At 41.5% G+C, this 19,212-nt stretch overlaps 1 protein-coding gene across 4 annotated transcripts in view; it reads left to right on the top strand.

Annotated features, from left to right (window-relative positions):
* The window catches only part of PTPRM (protein tyrosine phosphatase receptor type M), a 649,948-nt gene that overhangs the window by 138,970 nt on the left and 491,766 nt on the right, over positions 1-19,212 (top strand). For all 4 annotated transcript variants that reach the window (XM_061131248.1, XM_061131250.1, XM_061131249.1 and 1 more), the window contains exon 2: positions 17,353-17,475. In XM_061131248.1, coding sequence (XP_060987231.1) covers positions 17,353-17,475 — 123 coding nt within the window. The remainder of the gene's footprint in view (positions 1-17,352; positions 17,476-19,212) is intronic.

Genomic DNA, 19,212 nt, shown 5'->3' on the forward strand with positions numbered 1-19,212 from the left:
ACAAGTTGCTCTCCTGCAGTGAAGGTCATGTCTACATTTGTTTGATAAGCATCTTTCTGAAATTTATGAAGAAAAAATTGATATTGATGCAATCTGGCTTTTACTCCCAGCCTAAGAGCTTTCATGTCAGTCAAGTGTACAGGTGAAAAGTGGTACCTCCTCCCTCTTTTCTTCCTGAACCCAAGGGAAAGTGGGCATCTGGTTGATCTTGGCAACCTAAGTGCCACGAATGGGATGCATTAACTCTGAAGGGTAGAGAGGTCTGATCAGGGATGTATTTCCCAGCTGGTCAAGGCTGAGGGATCCACTTGTTACTGCAGTTGTTCTTGACAGTGAGGTTTGGCTCCTGAAGTCCCATATTTAATTGTTGACTTAAACGTTACAGAAATTAAACTCGTCTTGAAGTTTCCTCTAGGCAAACACCTGGTCCCATGAAGGATTACTTTTTCTTAAGCCCAGTCAATATTCTATTGATCCACAAGGGTTTTATTCTCCATTCGTGGGGTACCCATTGCTATGTGAGATATTGTCTGGATGGCCAAGTGCCAAGGCCAACAGTTAGCTTACTGAAGAGCATCCCATAAGAAAGAGAAACCCAGGCCACGTGTGATCAAGTGCAAAATTACACACTCAGATTATTAAAAACAACTCCACACAACACTTTAACTAATCCCAGTGATCACAGCTTCTTAAGATAACTCATCCAGATTGAAAACAAAACGTCTCATGAGAAGCAGAATTCTCCACTCTCCTGCATTTGTATTAAAAATATCCCAATGAGTCATTTCTAAAGCAAATAGGGCTCATCCCAGGCATAATATGGAGTCATTGACCTTGATATTACCTTCTTTTTTGAAACATTTCCCCATCAGCATTTTCCATTTCTAATGTTACCTTAATCAAGTTAAGAAATATCTCACATTTTACTATTTGTACTTGTGGATTTTTTGCTTAGGCTACACGTGATAGGTCTCAATAAATATTTTTTGGAGAGGGTATCATTAGAGAACCAGTTGTGTGAATATGTCTTGGTTAGTGTTTGCTTGAGTTTTAGATTTTGAGCCTCTTAGACTGAAGAATATCCACTGGTTCAGATAATTTTAGACATGAGTCTGCAGATGCCGCAGATGGGGTCTGTTGAGGAGAGTCCTACTAAAATTATATTGGTTGTTCTCAAATGATTCTTTCAGCACAGATGATGTAATCTTCGGGGGGGTGCTTGAATAGGAGCAACACCCCAAATCAGTCCTAGCCCACATAGGGTTGAGAATAGTGGGTGCCTGGTCCAGTGATTTTGTGTCTCTGCTCTTCCCAACCGTCACATATACATTCACATCAATGGGGCTTCTCATTTCCTTGTCCTTAACCTTCTCTTCTCTCTTTAACCTTGGCCTCAGCCATCCTTTCACTTACATTACTTAACATGATCTTATTTCATTTTATATTATAATCACCACCCCCCAGCCAGACACCTTGGATAGACACCAACACATTTAAACCTCCATTGTGTTCCTGATAAAGAAGTATTATATTTAAGAGAAGAGGGAGAAGTAATAGAATGTATACTTTTATAATGGAAATACAGCTGACCCTTGAGTGACATAGGCTGGGGGCTGGCTAGGGGCACTGACCCTACACACACTTGGAAATCCAGGTATGATTTATGGTGGGCCCTCCGTATCTGGGGATCATCTGTATATGAGGTTCATCTATATCTCTGGTCCCCTAGATTCAACTAGCCAGGCCAGATCATGTAGTGCTGTAATAATTGCTGTCATTGTTTAGTTGCTAAGACATGTCCAACTCGTTGTAACCCCATGGACTATAGCCCACCAGGTTTCACTGCCCATGGGATTCTCCAGGCAAGAATACTGGAGTGGGTTGCTATTTTCTTCTCCAGGGGATCTTACCCACCCAGGGATCAAACCCATGTCTCCTGCATTGGCAGGCGGATTCTTTACCCCTGAGCCACTGGGGAAATTGTAGTATTTACTCCTGGAAAAAATCCAAGTAGAAATGGATACACACAGTTCAAACCTGTGTTGTTCAAGGCTCCACTGCGTTATCTTAGGGATCATTTTGACCTGGATTTGTTAAACACTGTTAAATAGTTTTTGATCGTACAAGTCTTTTTAAAGTTGGAACCCCAGCATTTAAAATAAATGAAAGTTGAACATAGCAGGTTGAGTCAGGGTTTTAGAAAGACCTGGAGTGGGTCTGGAAGAACCTTCACAACCTAAGGGTTCTGAGGATAACAGTGTGAAAAACCAGCAGTCTAGTTCCTCCAAGCCATGTTATATAGATCAGGACGCTAGAGAAAGGGAGCCAGCATTGACTTATTTACCTGATAGGAAGGTAGGTAACTGGATAGATAGGTAGATAGCATAATATATATGCATATGTATATAAACATGCACTTATATACAAAGTTGTTTAAGCCTTATAATGTGCTAGAAGGTAGTTGAGCACAGCTGAATAGATGAGAAAAGCTCCTAAGTTGACAGAAGGGGAACTCACCTTGGGTCTTTCTGGTGGCAAATGTACATTCTTTGCCTCATCTCTCCACACTGCCAGCTGGTGGTTTTCCTGAAGCCACACAGGCACGCACAGAACTGGGCCCTACCAGACCCCCTGCCTCCCTTTAAACTACCTTTTCGCTTTAGCCAAATAGTACCTGTGGAGAGAATGCATCGAATATTGAGGAAGCAGTTTAAAAAGAAAGACACTCCAGTTGAGTTGACCTTGAGAAGGGTTAATGTGCTCAGTTCTCTGTGTTTTAGCAACTAATTGGTCATGTAGAATGACTGGGGAGAATCACGGTGCTTTCTGCGCTCTGTATGTCTCGTTCTTAGAGAATTTTGCACGGAGTTTTGCAGCTTCCCAATTTAAAACATTATATGATGAATTAGTTTTCTTCAAAGTGTACTCTCTTTATGGCCTGAGAATTGAAGTTTGATGTTGAATAAGTATTCACCGCTTTTATGTTTCATAAATTTGAAAGATACAGAACATGTAATCATTAACATTCTTTTTATGTTTGGAACATAAAATCAAACACGAGCGATTGAAGCATTAAACCAGAGTTCCAGTACAATACCCAGAAAATCCCTTGGCTTTTTTGTTGACTTATGCTGAGGTCTGCCAAATAACAGCCTTATTATGCAGATGCTTAGAATAACAGGCCCTGGATGGCTCAGCTTCTTGCCTTTTGTCGAGGACTCCAGTTTTCTTTTTCTCAGGTGTGTTTGAGGACAGGATGTCTTCAGGATGAATTTTTGGTTCTTTCTCTTGGCTCCTGTAGCAGTGTTCATCTTTCTCCTTGTAACTGCTTTCTGTTCCCCTAGTGACCTTCCTGGAGGGTTGGGGCATCTTTATCATCATCCACGTCTTCCCTGTAGCCTGCATTTCTCCTCCACACAGGGTCCAAGATAATGCTCAGCACAGAGTGAGATGAGAAGAGAGATCCCAGGACTCTGATCAGAGAGGTGGGAACTTCCAAAAGCAGCATTTCTTCTTCCCTTGGTGCAGCCATAGTACTTAGAGTGTAGAGCCCATTTGTATATGTTTTTCTGCTTTGCAAATAAGTTCACCTGTACCATTGTTTCTAGATTTCACATATAAGCAGTATTATATGACACTTATCTTTTTATGATTTACTTCACTTTTTATGACTTACTTAACTCTTTATGACAATGTCTATCCATGTCTCTGCAAATGGCACTATTCTGTTCTTTTTTATATCAGAGTCATATTCCATTGTACATAGAGTCACAGATGTGGAGAACAAATGTATGGATACCAAAGGGAGAGGGTGAGGTGGGATGGATTGGGAGTTTGGGATTGACATATACACACTATTGCTACTATGAATAAAATAGATAACTAATGAGAGCCTACTGCATAGCACAGACAGCTCTACTCAGGTTTAGCTCTTTGGTGACCTAAATGGGAAGGATTTAAAAAGAGATGATTTATGTTTGTGTATAAATGACCCACATTGCTGTACCGCAGAAACCAACACGGCATTGTAACGCACCTATGTGTGTTCAGTTGCCGTCATGTCTGATTCTTTGCAACCTCATGAACTGTAGCCCACCAGACTCCTCTGTCCATGAGATTTTCCAGGCAAGAACACAGGAGTGAGTTGCCATTTCCTTCCCGGGGAGCCTCCTGACCCAGGGTTTGAACCCCCATTTCCTGAATTGGCAGGCAGGTTCTTTACCACTGAGCCACCAGGGAAAGCCCCAAAGCACCTCTACTCCAATAGAAAATATTTTAAAGCATTTCTTTTTCAATGTTTCTGATGAAGATAGAAAAATAAACAGCTTTCCATCTTGCTTTTGTTACAAAAATCTTTATAAGATTCCATTGAACCCCTCAGGTCTATAAGGAGTAGCAGGCATCTTTGTAGGACTGGGAATGCAGAGATGACAAGGGATTCCCAGGCCCATAGAAGCTCACAATACAGCAGAGAAGACACAGGCCACACCTGTGTATGGCCTGTGACCTGTGTATCTCACAGTGGTGGTACCCAGGAAGCAGTGATTGATTTTATCTCTGAAACAGGCCCCCAGGAGAGGTGAGCTGTGAGCTAGGATTTGAACAGCCATGAATGGAGTCTGGCATCAGACTCTGGACTGGGGATGCAGGGACTAACGTGGGACACATGGGCAGCAGCATCGCTTAGGTGGGTCTGCAGACAGTCAGGAATTGCAGGATTATAAGAGCTGACTCACTGGAAAAGACCCTGATGCTGGGAAAGATTGAGGGTAGGAGGAGAAGGAGATGAAGGAGGATGAGATGGTTGGATGGCATCACTGACTGACTGGACATGAGTTTGAGCAAACTCCAGTAGATGGTGAAAGACAGGGAAGCCTGGCATGCTACAGTCCATGGGGTCATGAAGAGCCAGACACGACTGAGTGACTGAATAACAAACAACAACTCTGGAAGGGAAATGGTGGCAGGAAATGAAGATAAATAGGTAGATGGGGGTCGAGTCTGGAAAACCTCCTTGGTCACGTGATAACATTTGCACATTATCCCTTGGGCAGTGAGCTGCCCTGGAGTCATTTGAACAGGGAGTTTGAACAGCCGCTTTTAGCCATGTGTTTTATGAAAGGCCAGCTTGTTGGCTGTGTGGGGGATAAACTGGAGAGGGCAAAGTCCAGACACAAGAGAGTGGGCCAAGTTTAGTGGGAATGTGAGCTGAAACTCCAGGTGTGGTGTGCAGGGGATGGGAGTTGCATAGGAGAAAGTTTCAGGAAATTGTTTGGAAGGGAAGGTGTTGGGAGGACTCGTGGTTGACTCACAGGGTTTTGGCTTGAGCCTCTGGCTTGTGGTCCATCAGCCAGCGTTGGCAACATCCACACCAAACTGCCTGGCACTTTCATTTCCTGTTTCAGATCCCGTGCCCACGCATGGCCGTGGTCCCCTTTGATGTTCATCATCTTGTCCTAACAGTGAGCGCACTTTCTCATCTGCCAACAAGTCCACCCTCTCCCGGGGCGATGGATAATAAACATTATGAAAGTGTCATGTCTTCTGTAGGCATAAATAAATCCTCGGGGATGTGCTCAGGGGCAGAATTGCCCCCTGGACATCCTTCAGGAACTTCTAGGTGGAGGACCAGCATCCTGTGTCTCAAAGGCTGCACATCTTTAAACATGAGGGTGATGCCGAGCCCAGTGAGATGCATGCACTTAGGAGGTGTGCCGGATGAAGGAAGTGACTGATGTTCACCCACTGAGGCACCTGCTTTTGAGGCTGCTTGGCCCACCCTCTTGTGTCTGGAGTCTGCCCTCTCTATTTTTATGGTTGAAACCATGCATGCTAATTGTACCTATGATGCACATATCTCCTTTTTACAGACAATCTAGACACACAATCTGTGACATGTCCAAAGGTAGAAGAGGTAGCTGACAGATTCAGGACTTCATGAATCCGGGCCTCAGTTTCCAAATGAGTTGAGTGAGCCTTACAAGTTCCCAATTTTTGTTGTAGAAGAAGTACTCCTAATGACAGGAAATTGGGATGAGTGTTTTACCAAGAGGATAGAGGAAATTGTGTTGACTTTTTCCTTATACGTGATTTGATTCTACCCAACAAATGGGATGTGTAGAAAAAAATGTTCATGGAAGGAAATATATTTGGATGAGTTTGGGTTAATCAGTGAAAAGAAACCATTGGCTGGCTGTTATAAGCTGGATAATACAGCTTGGCTGTATTGCATGTGGGTGAGTTCTGGAGTTTATTTTATCAGCTGTCCCAGATAATGATTTTATGCTAATAAAATCATCAAGAGATGGATTTGTAAATCATAGTAAACTGGCAGGAGCATTACAGGGCATAAAATTAAATTCTGTCCTTTATTAATTTCCTGGGTCTCTCTGACCAACACCCAGGATCGTTTTCCACCTAGGGTATTTCTTCTTGTTGAGTAGTTCCACTTAGGAGAAAAATTACAGATAGAGAGTTTCTTAGCATGAAATTAGAAAATAGAATTCAGCACTTTGATCAAGCAGTGTTATTCTGTTGCCCTTATTCACCTGAGAGACATTTATGACTTAAAAAGACTTATTTTGAGCAGTGATCTCTGAAAGTCTTTCTCCACACCCTTGGAGGCATATAATACACAATCTGTTGATGTATGGGAGAAAATAATTGAACTTCAATTAAATTTATTTTGTAGTTTGTACTTTAAAAGGTCAATTATATGTGTGTCTAATAATCTGAATATGTGGAGTACTACATGATATAATTTATAAATGAAATGAGATGGTTGTACCTTTTTTTATTTATGTTTTAAAATCTTAGTATTCAGAATGTCTATTTAGCTTTATAAAATGAAGCATAGTTAAGTTATAATGTTGTGTTTTGTGTGTGCAGCAAAGTGATCAAGTTATATAACATATATATTTATATATTTTCCTTTTTCAGATTCTTTTCCATTATAGGTTAATACAAGATGCTGAGTAGAGTTCCCTGTGCTATAGGGAAGATGCGATACAGTAGGTCCCTGTGCTATCTAGTAGGTCCTTGTTGTTTATATATTTTATATAATAGTGTGTACACATTAATCCCAAACTCCTAATCTATCCCGCCCCTCCTCTTTTCCCCTCTGGTAACAGTAAGTTTGTTTTCTATGTCTGTGAGTCTGTTTCTGTTTTGTAAATAAGTTCGTTTGTATTTCTTTTTTAGATTCCACATATATGTGATAACATATATCACTTTCTCTGTCTGACTTACTTCGCTAGCTATGACAATGGCTAGGGCCATCCATATCGCTGCGAATGGCATTATTTCATTCTTTTTTATGACTGGATAAAAGGTTGTGTCTTTTTAAAAAACTGAAGTTATCTTTACCTTCCTAAAACTGTTTGACACTACTGATCTAGAGCACTTTTCTAAAATGGGTCAAAGATTAGTTTGTTCTGAGACCTTTTTTCCTAAGAACACAGATTCCTGAAGATTCTGGTTAAATAGGTCAGATTAGAATAATGGTTATCAAACCTAAGTGTGCATCAGAATTATCTAGGGGGCAGGCAGAGGATGAGATGGTTAGATAGCATCACTGACTCAATAGACATGCATTTGAGCAAATTCCAGGAGATAGTGGAGGACAAGGGAGCCTGGCTTGCTGCAGTTCATGGGGTTACTAAGAGTCAGACACAACTTGGCAACTGAACAACTGGCTTGCTAAAGCCTGGAGTGCTGATTCTGGCCTCACCCCAGAGTTTCTGATTCCGTGGGTTGGAGGTGGGGCCTGGTATTTCTTTTTTTTTTTTTTCTTTTTAAAAATATGGAACGCTTCACGAATTTGCGTGGGGCCTGGTATTTCTAAGTAGAGCGAACCACTATGAGAACTTCAGTCCCCACCTGGGACTCAGGACACAGGTGGTTCCAGAGATGAGGTGACAATTACTGATCTGGATTTTTCAGTCTGCCCTGGCCAGTTCTTGCAGATACTTCATCATTTAGTTTTCTTTTCCTATTCCTGTTGCATTGGTAGAGGCAGACAGCTGCTTTTCACACTGTATTTTTCAATATCGGTGTGGAAGATAGAAGTACCAGTGTGATATTCAGGGAGATTTGAATTTGAAGAGAATTCGTACGAGTGATTTAATTAAATCCTCTCTGAGCTACTTATCTGTACGTGGAAAACCGAGACAGTCAGGTCACTAATGATTTGGCTGCATCTGTACAATATTTTGGAATGGAAATAACACTATTAACGCAGTTTAAAAAAACAGATTTTGAGATGAATAGGAAAAATACATGTTTTTTTTTTTTTTTTTTTTTTACAATCAGTTCTTTTTTAAAAAATAAGGAACCAATAGATTGATATGAGATGAAGAATGCAATGTGGAAAGCTATAGAAACTTTAAGAACAAAACAACTCATTTCCTTTGAACTATATAAAATACATCCATTGGCAGATAGCACTTCTTATGATAGAGTGTGGCATCAGCCATTTAAATGACTGTGCAATGTGTAAAAGCCGCTTGCTAGATTAAATTATGTAGAAGTGCATTCTATAATGCTTACTGTCCGATTCACTAACCATCAGTGGGGCATTCAGAGTTTAAGAGGCATTATATACTTCCATTGTTGGCAGGCAATTAAATGCAGAAGTCACTGGGATTGATTTAGAAGAGGAAAGCAGTGGCTTAGCTATATTGGTGCAGGGTTTTTTTTCCCCACTCTTAAAACAATTATGCATATTATAGCTCACTACTGTTTATCCTTTGAAAATGTAGTTTACAGCCATTTATCTCACAGCTCTAAATTTGAAATAAATGGAAAGGACCACCTGAGATTACATGTATTTTAGGAAAATAGAACATATAACATTAATTCACTTAGTACCAGGTTTTGATTTGCCCTCTCTGTAGAGAGTCCCATTTAATACTTTATGCATTTGATAAAGGCTGCCTTAAATGGGGTCATTCTGTATTTAGAACAAATGAGAAAAATGTTCCAGAAATCTCCTTGAGGAGTATTACAGTCTTTTTACAAAATGACTTTAAAAGGACTGTAATTATAACAAGGAGAATGATTGCCTGAGTATATAAGTCAGTTTAACCTGTTAAAGTCAAAACCTGAAAATGTATGTGTATCTTAGGAGGAGGGTGAAATTAACATTTGGTTGTCCTCCATTAGCGGTACTTTCAGGAGCTTATTTACAATGCAATTCATGTAACAGTCATTACATAAATATTTCAGGTTGTTATTTGCTTACTTTATGGAGGCGGGTTAAGCGTGAGGATGAAGTGTTAGCCGCTGTTTGCAGTCGGTCCTGTCCGACTCTTTGCAATCCCCTGGACTGTGGCCCACTAGGCTCCTCTGTCCATGGGATTTCCCAGGCAAAAATACTGGAGTGGGTTGCTATTCCCTTCTCCAGGGGATCTTCCAGACCCAGAGACTGAACCTGGATCTCCTGCCTTGCAGGCAGATTCATTACCAGCTGCGCTACCAGAGGAGCCAGGTAGCCCCGACGTTGTGGATCTGGGGCTCCTGAAGCTGTGTGTGCTGGAAGCCTTCTGGGAGGTCTGAAAGCCCCATCTTTCCCCCTTCCCTGCCTCTCCAGGACCTTCTGCTGGCCAAACTTAAAGTCTTACCAAGTGGAACAGGGTGTGTAGTCAGAGGGTCTGCATACATTTTCGCAGAGCAAGCAATGAAAAGTGAATTTAGGGCTGAGAGGTAATACCTGGCAAAAAGGATATTGATGCTTGCCTTTAGGCTTTGTGAGACAGACCTTTGCGTGGTGTTTGTTATGTGATGAGTTCTCTGATCAGACATATTGAAACTATGGGCTTCCCAGATGGTGCTAGTGGTGAAAAACCCACCTGCCAATGCAGGAGATGTAAGAGACACGAGTTTGATCCCTGAATCAGGAAGATGCCCTGGTGGAGGAAATACTCCAGTATTCTTGCCTGGAGAATCCCATGGACAGAGGAGCCTGGCAGGCTACAGTTCAGGCAGTCTCAAAGAGTTGGATGCTACTGAAGTGATTTAGCATCCACACACGCATTGAGAGTATAGTCTTAGGCTGGTTGTGAGGATTAAATGAAATAATGACTGTCTGTTTTCTGAAGCAGAATCTGGCTAGCATGTGATGAGTGTTCAGGAAATTGAGGTCTTTGCAGATCACAGGGCACTCACATCATAGTGTTGAGTAGTAACTTCAAACTAAATGAAGGGTCCAGGTAATGGTTTTTACCCTCACACCTTAAAGGCTATAGGAGCACCTTTGGAAGGATCCTAGAATCAGTTTTCTAAACCCAGACACCACCCTTTACAAAATTAGATAGAACAGAAATGAAAAAGGCCAGTGTATCTCAGTAGAGATAAATGTGGTTTATGAAGTGCGCATATACATGTGATGGGTTACGGGGTCATGACTATGGGTCACAATCAAAGAATATTTAGATACTGCTTCAGAGGGTGAGTTCTGATCCCTGACAGTTTGGTTTCCTTTGTCTTCTCTCTGGTTCTGGAGCTTTAGTAAGATACAGAGCGATCTTGTGAAAGAATTTTTAAGTTTCCTTTGGGGAAAAAGTGGACCATCCACTCCTTTATAACCTGTCTTAATGATGGCATGCTACTCTTGGTCTGACTGAATAATTCTCTGCTGTTCGAAAGAAGTTGCTTCCCTGATGGCTCAGTGGTGAAGAATCTGCCTGCCAGGAGACGTGGGTTTGATCCCTGAGTTGGGAAAGAAATGGCAGTATTTGGAAATACTGGAAAAGAAATTTCCAGTATTCTTGCCTGGGAAATCCCATGGACAGAGGAGCCTGGTGGGCTGTAGTCCACAGGGTCCCAAGGAGTCTGTCATGACTAAATAACTAAACAACAACAGCAAATTCCTAAGAAAGAAGAAAGATAAATTCCCTTCAATATGCAAATGATAATATTTTATTTTCATAAATCATGAGTGACCTTTATAGACAACTAGCTTTACTATCTTAATTATTGCCAGAAAGAAAAAAAAAAAAAGACTTTAACTTTTCTAAAAGCAAAAACCATAATTTGAGGAGACTTCATTAACATTTAGCTGGCTTATAGTTTTCAGCCATAATAAAAAAAATGAACATGTTCAGTGATTTTGTCACATTTGGAGCTGATTCATCTTGGAATACATCAGAACAGGGCTGGGTGTTTTTGAAAACAATTGAGATTGTTTTCATTGTTTAAGTGGATATTACAGTTAGAAAAAAATTTAGGCAAAATTATCGTGGCCAGATTCTGCACAGAGCTTTGGGAAATTCATCATGTGTGTTTCTGAAAAAGCATTTATTGGGTGCCTACCATGTGCAGACCAGCCCTCTGGTGACTCAGACAGTAAAGAATCTGCCTGCAACACTGGAGACCCAGGTTCAATCCCTGGCTTGGGAAGATCCCCTGGAGAAGGAAAGGGCAACCCACTGTAGTATTCTTGCCTGGAAGATCCCATGGACAGAGGAGCCTGGCAGACTACAGTCCTTGGGGTCGCAAAGAGTTGGACACAACTGAGTGAATATCACTTTCACTACTTTCACTTTATCGTGTACTAGCTCTAAGGAATATCAAGATGACTAAGAGTTATAATGATCAAAATGCTTTTTGAGGGGATTCCCGGGTGGTCCATTGGTTAGGACTCTGCGTTTTCACTGCCAAAGACATGGGTTCAAGCCCTGGTTGGGGAACAAAAAGATCCCACAAGCTGGGGCAGCATGGCCAAAATAATAAAAATAAAATAACTTTTGGGATGAATTCCTAGGCTTCTGGACACCTGTTTCTTTTAAACTCTGAAGTTTTTATAAAACAACAACAAAAAAACCCATGGTTCCATCTGATTTCTAGAACCTATCATGCTATGCTTCAGTAATAGCACAGACTGGCTTCAGGTTTTAGTTGAGGGGTAAATATATAAATTCATGGCAGCCCACTAAGACTTTTTTGAGAGAAGCGCTATTCATAAAGACCATTTTGAGGGAGGTTACAGTTTTATCCAAGAATGCTCTGAGCTCCCACTTAATCAAGTTTATCTAATTGAAGTTGGATGACGTGCTGTCCTGACATGTTACCGAATGGACCCTAAAATCCGTTGCTCCACTGCGGTGGTTGCCCCTGAGAACTGTGTTCATTAATGCATGTTGACTGCTTTGTCCTAGTGCCCTGGGAAGAGAGGTCCCTCTGGATTTAGGATTAGGAGTTGTTTTTCTTTCCAGTTTTTAGTTTGGGAGATACTGTCACACAGTGTTAAGAATGTGGGTTTTCAAGACAGGATGCCTGGGTTCAAGTCTCTGCATCACTGTCTTCCACCTTTGGAACCTTGTGTGCAAGCTTTCAACCCTTTTGTGCCTCATCTTCTGTAACTGTAAAATGGGGATCATGGTACCTGTGTTACTGGGTTGGTGTGAGCATTGAACAAGTCCTTAGAAATTGTGAAAGTGAGAAAGTAAAAGTGTTAGTCGCTCAGTTGTGTCTGACTCTTTGCTACCCCACAGACTGTAGCCCACCAGGCTCCACTATCCATGGATATCTCCAGGCAAGGATACTGGAGTGGATTGCCATGCCCTTCTCCATGAGTAAATGGAAACCCCTGTTACTAGCTTTAGTATGTATATTATCATCTCATAGATACTGTGGATTGTGTAATCAGTCATTATTTCCTCTTGGCACTGGCTACACCAAAGCTCAGAGTGAAGTATGTGGCCAGTGAATGAGCCTAATGACTTTTAAAAAAATTATTTGGTGAAAGTGGTGGAGTCCTCTCCATAATCCTGATATCATCTTATTCTTACTTTTTTTTCCTCTACTTTTCTTGCTTTTCAATTTTCACTTTTCTTTAATTTTATTAATTTAATTGGCATGTTATCGTGTTGCACTGCCTGTTGTGAAACAAGCCACACAGTCATCATCCTTGTTGTCTGTTACCCGGATATTGGCACCCACTGACACTTCCTTTCACATAATAACACCTTATTCCTGCACAGGTTGTGTGTTGTATGCAGATTTGATAAGGAAAAGCCTCTCTCAAGGTATGATGGAGGCATGTGTGTGTGTATGTGTGTGTATTGATGTAAGAGCAAGAACAAGAGAGAAGCAGATCTCCACCTATCTGGCTTGCATCACCTTTCCTCCATCACATGTTTGACCTTGGGTTTAGTCCTGATTCCCCTCCTCAAAAGAGAAATAATTTACCTTGACTGATGGATGAATATGGTCCAGCCATGGGCTGTTGGGTGTTGGTCCAATGCCCAGAGTTCTGGAGGAAACTTGGCAATTTGTTGCCAGTGGTATTCCTCTACATGATGGTAAGCTGTCTGTGTTATCCTGAAACTGCAGGTGTCTTATTTTTGGAAAGTCTTCCTCTCATGATGGTTATGGGACTTTGCTTCCTTGTCACATTCTTCACTGGCCCCAAGGCACTCACTTGACAAGCCCAGCCAGCTCTGTTCTTTGCTCTTGTGGTGCCATGGAGGAGCCCACACTCATTTCCCTACAGAGTACATCTTAACAATCTCAATTATTTATTCCAGCCACTTGCAGTGCAGTGAACTCCTGAGAGTCCTTGTAGAAGGTACAGATGGTAAGGAAGATTTGTTGTTCAGTCACTCAGTTGTGTCTGACTCTCTGCGACCCCATGGACTGCAGCACTCCAGGCTTCCCTGTCCCTCTTTATCTCCCAGAGTTTGCTCAAACTCATGTTCATTGAGTCGCTGATGCCATCCAACCATCTCATCCTCTGTCACCCTCTTCTCCTCCTGCCTTCAATCTTTCCTAGCATCAGGGCCTTTTCCAGTGAGTTGACTCTTTGCATCAGGTGGCCAAAGTATTGGAGCTTCAGCTTTAGCGTCAGTGAATATTCAGAGTTGATTTAAGACCTTAGCTTAAATATTAGTAAGATTATTAGTAATAGCTTTTACTAATTAGTAATATAGTAATAATAACTAGTAGTAGTAGTAATGGCTGACACTGGTGGACTTGGCCAACTCTGTTAGACCAACCACACTTGCTGCCGAACTGACTTAGAAACACCGAATGAGGTACCTGTTATATTCATGTTGTTGGTAAAGACATTGGGGTTCAGAGAGGCTAAATGATTTGTCTACAAACACAAAGTCAGTGGGACAAGAATAAGGAAGTGACAGGTGTCTGACCCTGGAACCTGTTCACTTCATATCTACCCAGAGTTGCCTTGAAATTGAAAAGCTTCGCTCTGTGCTTTCTTGCCTTGGTTATATGCCATTGCTGTTGACCTGACTCTTGCCATATTTCATCTCAGTGGACCACCTTTGCTGTTTTAGGGTTCTGAGTCTGTTGGATGAAGACCAGTGATGGGTCCCTAGGTGTGCAGGGAGACATAGGTTGCGGCAACAGGAAATCCAGTCTGTGCCATTTTCTGGTGGTTCCATAATCCTGTGTGGATTCTTTGTTTTCCTTCAAGTGGTAAAAGCAGCTTTATATAATGGGGAAATTATATCCTTGTACCAGCATTGTATGAGTCGTTGGGGTTTGCTTCAGCCATACCAACTCTCACCATTGTATTTGCTTATATCTACAGTGCCAAGAATTGGTTCCTAAACCAGATCTTTAACCAGCCTTCAGTTGTTTTGTTGATGCCCCAAGCTATTTCTCACTGCTTAAGATTGCATGGCAGGACTTTCATCAAAGAACTATCTGTGCTTCCATCAGGGGTCCCTTTTCTGTCAAAATTCATGCTTCTTTCTTTTGAATATTACAAGTGCTACTGCTATTTGGGCTTATTCCTGCAGCAGTGAGGCTATTTTCTATATCAAAATTAGGGCTTGCAACCAAGAGAAAATATTTCTCATAAATGTTTGCATAGTCTTCTAAAATTTCTTACCTGAAATTGGAAAGTTGTTAGTATTACATGCTTGAAACAAAGCCACTCTGTTTCTGAACTTGTTAAAGCTGAATAAGAGGGAAATATAAATTACCAGTTGTTGTCAAGGTGAAGTATTGAGTTAATGCTGTGTCTTTATAATGAGTTTTCTGTTCCCAACAGAATGTTTAATTGACCAGTTCTGTTAAAAGTGTTACAGAAGATGGTGTCCAGGGCCACTGGAGCTAGTGACTTAACACAAAGAGCGAAAGCAGAGGGACACTTCTTAAAATGGCCCAAGGTTCCTTGAACATCTTTTATCAGTGATTTGGAGGCTGACAGCAAACGTGCTTCATCAAACTTGCAGATAACCTAGATCTAGCTAGGATAACTTAACACCTGAATGACAAAATCAGGATCGCAGAAGCTCTCACCAGGCTAGAGAGTTGTACTGACAACAGAGATGGTGTTTAGAAAGGGAAAATGTAGAAAGTCACTTCCCTTATTGCAAAGAGGAGAAGTGGCTCGATGGCAGTGGTATGACGAAGACGTGTGGGATTCCAGGCTCCAGGAATCCTGGGATGGGCCATCCCTCAGCTCAGGCTGTTGACAGAGCAACAGGTCAAGGGAAGTAGTCAGTCGAATTGGGGCTGCCGTACTGGGAGTCCCTGGTTTAGACGAGTGCTGATAAACTCGACAGTGGTTGGAACACCTGCCTTCATGGCGAAGGTCTGAGAGCCTTCTAGCGGGAGGGAGGGAGGGGAGTAAAGCATGTTTTGCCTAGAGAAGCAAAAACATAGAACTTGACAGCTCTTTTTAAATAGCTTTCTTGTGTAAGAACGGGGATTTTTCACTGTTTCTTCTCAGGGAAGAGCTAAGATAGATAGGTATACATTTCAGGAAGCTGCATTTGGGCCTTTTAAAAGAAATCGTTTACAATCAGAGGGATGTTTTCTAAATTCTGGGTGCCCACCTGTTCAGAGGGCTTCCCAGACTCTGCCTGCCAATACAAGGGATGCCGGAGGTGTGGGTTCTATCCGTGGGTTGGGAAGATCCCCTGGAGATGGAAGTGGCAACCCACTCCAGTATTCTTGCCTGGAGAATCCCATGGACAGAGGAGCCTTATGGGCTACAGTCTGTAGGGTCGCAAAGAGTCAGACAGGACTGAACACACATGTACCTGTTCGGAAGCTGCCTGTCTAGAAGATTGTAGAATTGATGTAAGCAAGTGGATGGAAATTGGACTAGGGGACGCTATGTGTGAGTTTGTACAACTATTTTATTATTATTATTTTATTTATCTTCTTGCTGCCAGGGCATATGGTATGGCCACAGTGAAATTATATTCTTACACTTGTGTTTTCTTGACCAGACCCTCAATTCTCGTCATTGGCAAGTGGTTATAATTAATCTTTTAAATTGATATAATTAATAACATTCTATGATAATGGGCAGTAGAATTTTCATGATAATTAAGATGATTGATATAATCCTTCACTTTGGCAATGTGAAACATTGGGGGAAAGACTTGACGCTATAATAATTCAGGGTAACAGGAGACATTTGAGAGGATGTGGGTGGAACTTTTTGAATCATCAATGTGTCCCCAGATGCTGAAACAGCGGACTTGCTTTGCATATACTGCATTTTCTTTTATTCTTTGTTTCTTTATTTAAGTAGCTTCATTTTTAGCTTCAACATCCAGCAGATGTTTACCCCATGTTTAATTTTGAATTTATCCTTGCCTTTAAAAATTGTGTGGACTGTAAGCAAATTTATAATCTCTTTTAATTTTGAGACCTCAAATCTCCAAAGTGTTTTGTTTTTGTGTTAGATTTAGAATAATCCTTAGAAAAATATTTTTCAAGCAAGGTCTACAATCTGTACTGTTTTGTCCCTGACCAGCATGCCAGTGTTATGATGGAAGTATTTCTCTTTTCATTTTTTGGACAAATTATAATTTTTTTTGTTTTGAAGATATGTTGAACACCTAGGATGGTTCTATTAAAGTTTTGAACACAAGGTCAATTATGCCAACTTCCTATGAATCTGGAAAATATGAATTATAAATTTGCTTCATTTTTACTTTCAACTGGGCTGCCCCAATGCTTCGTGGGTAAAGAATCCACCTGCAGTGCAGGAGACACAGGAGACATGGGTTCAGTCCCTGGGTCTGGAAGATCCCCTGGAGGAGGGCATGGCAGCTCAGTCCAGTATTTTGGCCTGGAGAATCCCATGGCTAGAGGAGCCTGGTGGGCTTCAGTCCAAACGGTTACAAACAGTCAGACACAACTGAGTGGCTGTTATAAAGATGTCAGAGTCTTTCAGGGAAACAGTATAATTTAGAATTATTGACAAGGCATGACTAGTACTCAGATAACACTTACTTAGGATGCAGTGGGGTCAGGGTCAAATTGAGTTGAGCATCAACCATGGGTTTACCGTTCCCTGCAGTCATTGTCGCTTATCCCGGAGGTCTGGTTGTTATTAATATCACTCTCCCTTCTTTTACATTTTAGGTGGTTGCCTCTTTGATGAGCCTTACAGCACATGTGGATACAGTCAGGCTGTAGACGATGACTTCAACTGGGAGCAAGTGAACACCTTGACCAAACCAACCTCTGACCCATGGATGCCATCAGGTTTGCTTTTAGTTTTAAGTTCTCTTTTTAAAAGCAAAGGTGCAGAAGAGTCTTAATATCACAGTCAGTGTCCCCTGGGTGTTGGTCGAATGAGTGAGAATGTTGCGTTTTGAGTTTGGTGGTGAAGCCTGGTTATCTTGTGAGGATGGTTCAAGAGAACCAATGGTAGAGAGTTGACCCTTGTATCTCTACCTTTAAAGTCTAATTAAAGTTTACTTCCTTTTTCTTTGGATTCATCTGAGCTAGATTAATGAGCATTACCCAATGGGATCCTTTCCCAGAAAGCAGAAATTATGGGAAATAGATTGATGTCTCTTCTGGCGAATGTGTCTGGTAGTTAGAACTCTAGCTGGGGAATCCAGATACAAAGCCTCCGTCTCAAAAAGGAGACTTGGAGAGGTGTCTCACCTTGCACCTGGGGAATCCAGGAGGATGCTTGTGGTCTTCAAAGCATTCGGATTAAAAAGGTCTTGCGTACATGTATATCCTTTTTCCACTGTAGAAATGCTTAGTAAGTTTTCTGATGAGTGAGGAACATTTGACCAGCAAGATTCTACTTCTTCTTTTTAAGGAAGAGCAGGAAGATTATGACTTACAGACTCTGATCAAATTGGAGGTTGATCATTTTAATAGACACCAGTTTTAGGCTGTGCATTGCCTATCCCTTTAAAGTTTTAGATTTGCAGATTCACTTAACAAATGGGGTGATGAGTGTACCCCGTTCAAGATTCAAGCTGGAAGAGATGTTACTCTGACTTGGATTTCGGATAAAGCACAATTTTTATACTTTTTAAGTGGCTATCGAGGTCTAGATTGCCAGGAGAAATGTCAATAACCTCAGATATGCAGATGACACCACCCTTATGGCAGAAAGTGAAGAGGAACTAAAAAGCCTCTTGATGAAAGTGAAAGAGGAGAGTAAAAAAATTGGCTGAAAGCTCAACATTCAGAAAACTAAGATCATGGCATCTGGTCCCATCACTTCATGGGAAATAGATGGGGAAACAGTGGAAACAGTGTCAGACTTTATTTTTTGGGCTCCAAAATCACTGCAGATGGTGATTGCAGCCATGAAATTAAAAGACGCTTACTCCTTGGAAGGAAAGTTGTGACCAACCTAGATAGCATATTAAAAAGCAGGGACATTATTTTGCCAACAAAGGTCCATCTAGTCAAGGCTATGGTTTTTCCAGTGGTCATATATGGATGTGAGAGTTGGACTGTGAAGAAAGCTGAGCACCAAAGAATTGATGCTTTGAACTGTGGTGTTGGAGAAGACTCTTGAGAGTCCCTTGGACTGCAAGGAGATCCAACCAATCCATCCTAAAGGAGATCAGTCCTGGGTGTTCATTGGAAGGATTGATGCTGAAGCTGAAACTCCAATACTTTGGCCACCTGATGGAAAGAGTTGACTCATTGGAAAAGACTCTGATGCTGGGAGGGATTGGGGGCAGGAGGAGAAGGGGACGACAGAGTATGAGATGGTTGGATGGCATCACCGACTCAATGGACATGAGTTTGGGTAAACTCTGGGAGTTGGTGATGGACAGGGAGGCCTGGCGTGCTGTGATTCATGGGGTTGCAAAGAGTAGGACACAACTGAGCGACTGAACTGAACTGAACTGAACTGAACTGAGGTCTTCATTCGTGTATCTAAATATAGTGGTATTTACATTTATTAAGTAATCTTGGGAAGGTAGCTTGTGAAAATGCAGTAGGGTTTAATGTTGTTTGGTG

The sequence above is a fragment of the Dama dama genome, chromosome 27 (assembly GCF_033118175.1).
Source record: "Dama dama isolate Ldn47 chromosome 27, ASM3311817v1, whole genome shotgun sequence".
Taxonomy (NCBI): domain Eukaryota; kingdom Metazoa; phylum Chordata; class Mammalia; order Artiodactyla; family Cervidae; genus Dama; species Dama dama.